Source organism: Chrysoperla carnea, chromosome 5 (genome assembly GCF_905475395.1).
Source record: "Chrysoperla carnea chromosome 5, inChrCarn1.1, whole genome shotgun sequence".
NCBI classification, from domain to species: Eukaryota; Metazoa; Arthropoda; class Insecta; order Neuroptera; family Chrysopidae; genus Chrysoperla; species Chrysoperla carnea.
This window is the reverse complement of record NC_058341.1, coordinates 36,298,867-36,308,526: the sequence shown is the minus strand read 5'-3', so window position 1 is coordinate 36,308,526 and position 9,660 is coordinate 36,298,867. Positions and strand designations below refer to the sequence as shown.

The 9,660-nt window shown below is 28.0% G+C and overlaps 2 protein-coding genes and 1 non-coding gene across 4 annotated transcripts; all 3 read right to left on the bottom strand.

Moving 5' to 3' along the window:
* Positions 1-190: 190 nt before the first annotated feature.
* Positions 191-2,687, bottom strand: LOC123299599 (60S ribosomal protein L18a). Its single transcript, XM_044881858.1, has 3 exons — positions 2,570-2,687; positions 2,017-2,373; positions 191-416 (listed from the first exon to the last, which is right to left on the bottom strand). The coding sequence occupies exons 1-3, from the start codon at positions 2,585-2,587 to the stop codon at positions 258-260; spliced, it is 534 nt and encodes a 177-aa protein (XP_044737793.1). The 5' UTR covers positions 2,588-2,687; the 3' UTR covers positions 191-257.
* Positions 1,856-1,988, bottom strand: LOC123301914. The gene has a single exon (XR_006535470.1). It is a non-coding gene; the product is annotated as a small nucleolar RNA snoR639/H1 (small nucleolar RNA).
* Positions 2,688-4,795: 2,108 nt separating the features above from the next.
* Positions 4,796-7,599, bottom strand: LOC123300180 (ubiquinone biosynthesis O-methyltransferase, mitochondrial). 2 transcript variants are annotated; one of them, XM_044882690.1, is made up of 7 exons: positions 7,582-7,599; positions 7,411-7,532; positions 7,196-7,348; positions 6,998-7,124; positions 6,385-6,627; positions 5,725-5,884; positions 4,796-5,064 (listed from the first exon to the last, which is right to left on the bottom strand). In XM_044882690.1, the coding sequence occupies exons 2-7, from the start codon at positions 7,455-7,457 to the stop codon at positions 4,952-4,954; spliced, it is 843 nt and encodes a 280-aa protein (XP_044738625.1). In that variant the 5' UTR covers positions 7,458-7,532; positions 7,582-7,599; the 3' UTR covers positions 4,796-4,951. The 2 variants fall into 2 exon arrangements, with proteins under 2 accessions (XP_044738625.1, XP_044738624.1); XM_044882689.1 differs by lacking the exon at positions 7,582-7,599 and having other exon boundaries at positions 7,411-7,575.
* Positions 7,600-9,660: the final 2,061 nt, after the last annotated feature.

Genomic DNA, 9,660 nt, shown 5'->3' with positions numbered 1-9,660 from the left:
AAAGCGTTTTTAGTGTTAAATCGTTTTGCACTAAACCGATCAACACCAAATGAGCCTGCTTCACACTGATTTGATTATTCTTATTATACAATTCATAAAATCCAAGACCTAATTCTCAACCTTATTTAAGAAAAAAAAATAATAATAATAATGCTATAAGAAAATTAAAAAAAATAAAATAACGAAATCAATTTTTTTAAATAAAGTTTGAATTTATTTCCTTATGTATAGCCACAATATACAATAATATAATCAACTTATAAGAAGAATGTTCGTGGTTTACGAACGGAGAACCTTGGCATTTTGTTTCGTTGATTGATACGTTTTGGTAATGGGAAACGTATTTTTGAATCGTGGAATTGTTTTACTTGTGGTCTTCGGCAATTAGCAGCTTTTACAACTTCTACTTTAATAATCTAAAAAAAAAAAAAAAAATAATAATAAAAAAATTTAACAAACGCACTTAAAGATCACCGTAAATGTAAGGGGTGTTTCAGAGAGTTTACACAATAATATTATGTTTAAACATTGGTATCCAAAAACGGACAATATCTTGTGTTTAGCATGAGTCTCCCGTATAAATCATTAGAGTGAACAAAATATTATCTTAGTTTTTTGAGGAAAAATTAACAATTTTCCCCAGTGATTGCGTTCATTCACTGATCAACGGGTTTGGCCATGGCTTTAATTGGGTTGGGTTACCACGGATTCACAGGTTTTTGTTTTGCTTTTTGGTTTACCCTATGATTACGTTCGTTCACTGATTCTCAGAATATCTGAGAAAAGCTCAACAAATTTATATAACATTCATTTGACTCTAATCACCTACTTCAAATTGTATTAACGTGAGACCCACGCTGAACATAACAAAATGTTTTTTCAGAATTTCATAAAACTTGTTATGTAGAGTAATTTAGACTCGAGTAGGATAACTGTGGCGCCACGATTTGACAAAAGAATATTGCCAAACACACTTAAATAAAGCGAAAATGAAGAATACCAATTTTCGAGTTTTGGCTTGGTTTTCGAGATAATGAAGTCTAAAAAATGAAATTTTTATGTCATTTAATTCGCCATTTTGTAATTAAATTCATAACCATTTTGCTAACTCGACCCCATTAAAAAGGCATGGCCAACCTGTAGATCAGTGAATGAAAGCAATCACAGGGTAAACGGAAGGGCTAAAAACCCGCAGACCTGTGGTAACACGACCCCATTAAAGGCATGGCCAACCTGTAGACTAAAAAGTTAACGAATTTGTTCGACGAAATTGTAATATTACAATTTAAAATCAACTAATGTGTAATTTTTTAATTTTTAAATCAACTTGGGTAGTATAGTGTTATAATTGAAAATCGATAATATTAGTTCAAAATCGACATATTAAAAATTATAGGTATGTTTTTCAGAATTCTTTCAAAGTATTAGCTTTAAATTTTAGTATCCATAGGAACTTGTCAAATTTAAACGATTCAACATACAAAAAATGGTCATATGTGTTATTTCAAATGTAGACTTTAGCAAGTCGATTAAACTAAGTCAAAACTCGAAAATTAGCACTCTTCATTTTCAATTTGTTTAACCATATTCCATCGACAAATCGTGGCGCCACAGTTATAGTGCTCTCCCCCTATTAATTAACTTAGTAATTTAAATGCAAAAATCGTATCGTTCAAAATATAATAGTAGAACTTTAGAATCGAATAAGTCGACATTCAACTGTAAAGAAAAGATTTTTAAAATTGATGTATGAGATATTGGTATATTGACATTAAGTTCACGGAAGAATAAATTTACAGTAAGGCTGTTTGGTGGAAAATCTTATATTAATGTACCTGAAGATTTTAAATAATTATGTTTCTGAGTTTCCTTTGACTGCATATAATGATATATAATGTAGTCATACACAACACCAGATTTAATGTTCCCATCGAAAGCACACCAATCAAGTCTCAAATACGAAATTGGCCGGCTTTTTCACATGGGGTAATAAAAAATAAAATAAATTAAAATTACCTGAATTGAGTGAGCTCTAGCTCGATGGCGTGCTCCCATATCACGATAACATTGAGTTACAGCTCCCGAAACACTAAGATCACGGTATTCTCTGTACATGTTATGTGTTCCAGAACGTGAATCATATCGGAGCCAAATTCCAAAGTTCTTTATTTTGATTGGTGTCTTTTCTGGAATTTCTTTCAAATTTACAATTTCACCGGTGGACTTCTTGAATTTTTTCAATTGACGTAAAAAGTACCAGAAACGAGATTTTGCAACAATTGCATCTGGTGCAAATATTCTCATTCTGTACAATGGAGTATTTTTTTCTTTCTCCGTTGGCAATTTTCGGCCAATGACTTCATATTCTTTAAGCTAAAACATAAATAAAACAATTAATATCACTATCATACCGTTAGACACGTGGTTGCAGTATTTTTTTTTTAGAAATATGTTATTAATCCAAAAATCTTAAACGTTAAAAATTAACAGCTATTAGAATTTTAGTTTAAAATTAAAATGAATTTATTAAATTAATTATAATAAAAATATAAAAATGAATTTTATTAACCTGTCCTTTAGCCTTCATTTTTATTTATTTCACCCTACAAAAAGGAAACGGAAAGACTAGAATAAGTCAAATCCAAACACTTCTTCTCTCATAGCACAGTTTTCAATAAGAACCGTAGGTGGCAGCAGACATATATATTTTTAAATGCGCGGAATTTTCAAATGCCAAGAAATTATTAGTTATTAGGAAATTATTTTTATTTAATATTTTTTATGAAAGTAGAAATCATATTTAATCTACATAATTTGACTTTACTTAACACCTACTAGGAAAAAATATATACAAAATGAAATGCGAGAACGGCTGGAAATTAGAAAGGCTATTTTCATGGTCGCGCTTCATATTAATTTATCTCTACAAAAGTTTTAACAGCTATTGACCTATCTTTCCGTTTACTTTGTGTTATCTTTCAGGAGGTCTAAAAAATTTTTACCTGCGCGGCAATATTAAAACTGATAAATAGTCATTGAGAGCGACTTTAAATTAAGAAAATAATTGAATAAACATTACAATAACTAAGGTTTAGACCACCGCTTACTACTTTAATGTTGAGTGTCGGGCCAAACTATTTTTACATTTTTTATTCAATCTTCTTATCTCCATCAAAGTTTCACTTTCTTCTTGAAAGAAAACTCTAAGCTATGCAAATTTTTGTAAAAGAAAAAGTTGTTAGACAACAGCCTCTTAAACTTAAATCGTTTTGAAATGAGTCAATACTATTCCTATGGCCTTAGACTTAATATTGTATTTGCTAATATTTCGTAGATCTTAATTGTTATTTTATTCTGCTTAGTTTATTTAAAAACATACATACTATTTGCTCTGTTCTGTTTTTGAAATATTTATTCAAAATATTTCGAATATTTATGGAATAGCGGCGAAGCACAACTTGTACAGGTCCTTTTTAGAACATTCTCCTAAGATAATTAAAGTGGATTTCAAATTTTACACCAATCGTTTTCGTTGACGATAAAAAATACGAAGGATATGCGATAAAATAGGGAGAAAGTAGGGATCTATGAAGATAAATTGCTGAAAATTTTATTTCATAGAACTTTCTTATTATAAAATCTCTCTTCCTAAAGTGTGTCAGCTAAATTTTTCTGCTATTAATGACTTTTGAGGAAGCTTAAGCAATCAAAATTTTAGATAAACAAGTGAAAATAAACAATTGACTGAGCAGGATTGTTGAAATAATCTGCATAGACAATGTTGAATACGAGTACTTGCATTATATTTATTTTGCAAGCACTTTTTATTATTAATAAATTTGAAAAAACCAACAAAATGTTTGTACTATAGACCAATAGCCATCAGTGACCAATTTTAGGTTGTCATTTCAAAAGTTACGAAACTTTTCATAAAAAAACCTCAATACCTACAGATACTGAAAAGCCATCTTCTAGCTGGCAGCCATGTGTGGCCGGGTTGGACTACCCTAAATTTTTAAAGAGGGTAAGAAATAAGCCTCATTTTTGTTTGGCTCAAAGTATAACCCTGGTGGAAAAAATATTTGAAGAAAGAATAAGAAATTCTGAAAAAGTCTTAGGAACTTTGAATTTCTCAACGTTTTCGGACTAGTCTAATTCAGTGTTATTCAGAGTTCTTAATACTTTTTTAAAGTTTCTAAGACTTTTTTAGAGTTTCCTAAGACTTATTAAGACTTATTTTTTTTTTCAAATATTTTTTCCACCAGGGAAGTCATAAAATTTTAGGAAATTACTTTCGACAAAATTTTTTTCATACAATTTTTGCCAGAACATTTACATCCCTCCTATTTGTTTCCAGAACGCTTTAAATATCTATTTAAAAAAAATCCAATGTTGTCATTTCATCAGTCTTGAAATTTTAACAGAATAAAGAAAATATATAAATAATTCGTAATATTTAATGCCAGAACGAAATTCCATCACCAACAACCTGCCAGAGCGAAAAACGTGTCCGTGCGAGTGCAATCAATGTATATGGAAACCTATGAGTTAGATTGAAAGCCCATATTTTTTCATTGTTGTATACGAAAACTGAAATGTTGAATCGTATACAACAATGAAAAAATATGGGCTATCAATCTAACTCAAAGGTTTCCATATACATTGCTTGCACTATGACTACGGGTCCAAGATCCGATGACCCATTTTGCTCATTTACGGACTCGAAACTTACTTTGGAAATGGACTAATTAGGTGTATGTAACGTATAAAAATATGAACAAAAAATACAACTTGATTAACAAACCATTAGAAACACATAAACAATTCTTTATTATCTACTTTACAAAAATTAATATAACAAAGGTTTATAAAGAAAAATAAATATTTTGTGAGAAATTTTCTTTAGAAATGTAGTTAAAACTTTAAACTTTTATTGCACTCTTTAACATTATTAAGCATCTTTAATAGCATGTAAAGCGTAGAACATTGTAGCACGCGACCAAGCCCACTTTCTTGTCACTGGATTGTAAAACCATCCTTGGATTAAGCGAGTGCTGCAATTATCTATAAATTAAATAATAAAAATTATTTAGATATTGATTTTAAAAAAATTCCTGAGCCATCTGTGAAACAATGTGGCGTCAAATTACATTACTATGGCGGTCACGCGCTGGTCTCCATGAGTAATCAAGATTAGATTAAAATCATTTTGCTACAAGTTAAGTTTTTTTTAAACTACTAATTATTTTCGTACTGCCATTCTTCACGGAAATCACCATATCATACATTTCTGGCGGCTCAACTTGGCGCCTTATCGTCGCAAATATATCATCTTCGCGCAGTATAGAGGCTATTATAAGCCGTCGGAAAAGTATGGCATGATGATTTTCGTGAACAGAATAAAAATAATCAAATATGAAAAAATTAACCTGTTGCAAATAAAAGAACACCTGTAACAAATTCTTTTAATTGTACTTCGACCACCGTTTTGACCATCATTTCTTTTTCAATAATTACTTTATTCGGCCTATTAACAGTTTTGCCATATTGTCACAAAATTCAGAACTTTTTTATAAGTATCTCCAAGTCCAAAAATATACAAAATATTTTCGTTCCCCTGTTTACTAATGAATCTAATTCAACGGACAGACTCGTTAAACATTTTAAAATATTAAAAAATCTATAATAATGAACATCTATGTCCCAAACAATAAACATAATTACTTGTTTCTAAAATACGTTGCATTTCGTGTGGACTAATTAATTTATCATATTCATGTGTCCCTCTAGGTATAATATTCAGAAGATATTCAGCGAAAACAATTGCTGTAACCCAAGCAGAAAGTGATTTTTCTATAGTTGTTATAAATATTGATCCTCCAGGCTGTAAAAATTATTTAAAAAAATCAATTAGTGTAGTTACAATGATTAAAAAGATTTGATTATGTTTGTTTGCTAGTCATGCAAAATAAAATTTCTAACAGAAAGTTTGAATCCGAATCTGGCTTCAAATTTGCTATATCACGAACGGCTTTCGATTGATCTTATCATAAAATTTGTTTTTTAAATGTATTTTAAACTATGTTACCAGAATGAAATGAAAATGGATTTTGAAGGGGAAGATTATTATTTTCTTTTGCATAAATTGTTTCGTGGAAACAATTTACATCGTGATTTTCGAATAATAAAGCAATATTGAGTTTAGATTTGAGGCCAGTACATTAAAGACTACCAGAAATATATATATCAGGCCACGTGTGTATATCATGTTTCTAAAACACAATTTTTCTTCACGTTTCTGGATCCATGACTATTACTGTTAAATGAACCTATTCCAAAAAAGAAAAATCCGACTTAATTAAGTATAATGAAATAATAAAATACCTTCAAAGCCTGTACAGCTGATTTAACAAATAAATCTTTTTCTGTAACATGTTCAATAACTTCTGAACAAACAACAGCATCAAAGGATGATGGATTCTTCTCCGAAAATACTTCGATGCTCTCTGTTGTATATTTTATTCGATCTTTTATTTTAGAATCCTGATTAGCATGTGTACTTGCCATTTTTATTAAATCTGAAGCAACATCTATTCCAGTCATTGTAGCACCTATTCTAGCTAAAGCCTGAAATGTATATAAAATGCTATACTTGGAATCAATTTATCAGATTAGTTAGAAAAATTTATTATTTCCAAAATCTTATACCTCCGCGTGAAATCTGATCTGTATTAATCACAGTATATTCTAAAATTTACATTTTCAAGATTTGAAATAAGAGCACAAAGATTTCAATCTATTTCTCAAATTAATATTCTTTATTTACATTGTAATGTGACAAATACTCTGTCGAATAAGTCGTCAAATCCTAGTGCCATCAAAGGAGCCTGCCACCGTAATTAACAAAATTAAATTCGACAACTGTTATTAACAAATTTTAATAGAACAAATCGGAAAATGAATTTAAAAGCATTGGGAAATTGATAATCTACTATACCTCTGTTAGTATTCCACCGCCACAGCCTACTTCTAAAATATTAACACCTTCTAAAGGATGATCCGTTCGACTGTTTTCTTTCTTCGTTTTTCCGATATCTATTAAACTATCTCTAATAAATGGAACTCTACGATAAGAAACAATCAATATGCTTTTCATTAAAAAACCATATAGTAATTTTTACGCCAGTACACCTACCTTAATTCATTCATATCATGTAAAGGTTGCATGGGTCCTTTAGTATTCCACCAATCATCAGCCATTTTTGAAAAATATTGTAATTCATTTTCATCTGTGGTACCTTTGGGATTTGGTTTAGTAGAAAATTCTTTATACGTACTGTAAATATGTCTGAAATGAACGCAAATTTTATAAACGTAATTCTATGTACAATTTTCATGATTTTACCATACCTGCAAATTTTGTATCTACAAAAATTTAGTCTTCTTGAAATTATCATTTTTATATCTTTTTATATCTTTCTATTTTTTTACATAATTATAGGATGGAAACGTATTAATAGATTTGCCAAAACCTAGGATAATATAAAAAGATAACCTTATATACCTTGTATATTATCTTACCAAAACCGGCAGGATTTCAGTTTGACATTTACATTTTTGACAATTTTAATTTTTTATCGTAAACGTCATATTAAGTGTCAATTGTTTATTTTTTTTCACAAAAACTCACCACGCGCTATTTTTAAACAACTCAACAATTTATTTATTTATTTGGGACAATAGGGAATATTCATGTATTTTTTTAAATATTTTTTATTCATTGTTTACACCGTTATAACAAAGTAAAAAATATAAATACTGCTTACAAATGCTGTATTTAAGTGTAAACAAATATTTAAAATACATTATAATTTTGAGATAATTAAACGCAGTTTTTTGACGCTCTCTGTTGATGACGTATATAAGTATGTGATCTGTCAATTTTTGACAGTTCAATGTATAATTTACAATTTAAAAAAATGAATTTACACTCGTTATTATTAAGTTTTCTAATAAAAAGCCGTAGAATAGTATAATTAAATGAAATACTATATAAAATGTAAGTAATTAATATCATACAGTATGTCAAAAAATTTGACAAGCCCGTATTATGATGTCACGTCCGTATAAAAATTTGAATTTCCGTTTTAAAAATTTTTAAATGCCTCCACTGAATTTGTACTTTTATTAATTAATTTTAAGTAATTAAAAAGATATTAATTACTAAAATAATGGTTTAGTTGAAATGTCCAGTCATTAAAGTTACGGAAGAAAAATATTGAACCAAATTTAAATTTCATGAATATTCCCTATTGAGTTGATGAACAAAATTTTTTTGGACGAAAATGGAAAAAAAGATCGCATATAAGTTTTATAACAAAACTGTTTTTATTTTTTTAAATAATGATTTGAAAGTTATATACAGTTTTCAAAAAGAGAAACGACAACGCCCGAAGAAAAAATGTTCGTTAAACATCGTGTGACGTAACAATTTTAAATAAGAATTGTATACAAATAAACTTTTTAATTTCAATTACGACTCAATATTCATTATTTTTTCGTACACACGGTAATAAGTTTGACAAAGAAATAAGATATTTGTTATTCATTTTATCACATTATTAGTTTATCAATTATTTAGAGATCAGTCTCTTCTTCATGGGAATGTTACAAATGATGAAAGTTACAATTTTAATTACAAATTTAATAGTGCTTCATTTAGGTTAAGAATTAACTTAAGGTTGGATAGATCTTTGAAAGATAAATAAAAAATATGCAGTTGCACGAGATATAAGCTCTCAAAGAAAAGAAATGGGTTCTTCCCTTGCTAGATTTTAAACCATAGTGGTTTATTATTAAAAATCTGAAAAATATTACTGTAGGTACTCGATCGACAATTACTTTTAGCAAGACTTACAATTATGAATAAAATAAAAATAACGTATATTTTGTAGGTTATATTTACCACTATTTATAAAAATTTAATTTTTTACTGAATTTCAACCAACATGGCCATATCCAGAAATACTAACAATTAATTTAATTAAAAAAAACGTATTTATATACAAATCGAGTTATTTAAATTCGTAAAATAATAAATATAAATATGATAATTTAAAATAAAAAAATTTGGTCACGCATTAAATTTTTTTAATTACTTGAATAAAAAACTGTTTAAAAATTTGCTGTTTTTAATTGTATTTGTCCAAAGAATCCAAAATATGAAATATTTTAAATTTCATTGATAAAAAAATTATATGAAATATTTTAAATTTTTCTGTCTTTTGTATTTTTCCAAAGAATCTAAAATATTCATGTTTAGTGCTTTCTTTGCTGTTTTTTTGTAAAATTTCCTGTTGTTATTTGTAAAATGTTTCATTTTACATATAACAAAGAAAAGACTAAAAATGTAAATTTTGAATTCCTTGGAAAAATACAAAAGACAGAACAATTTTAATTGTTTTATATAAGTTTTTTTATCAAAGAAAATTAAAAGAAAAATTTTTTATTTTGAAGTCTTTGAAAAATACAAAAGACAAAACCGAATTTTAATTATATTATATAAGTTTTTTATGAAAGAAAATAAAAAAAATTTTATGCATGAGAAAAGATTTTTATTGTAAATAATCATATTTAAATTTATTACTAGCAGCGAAACTC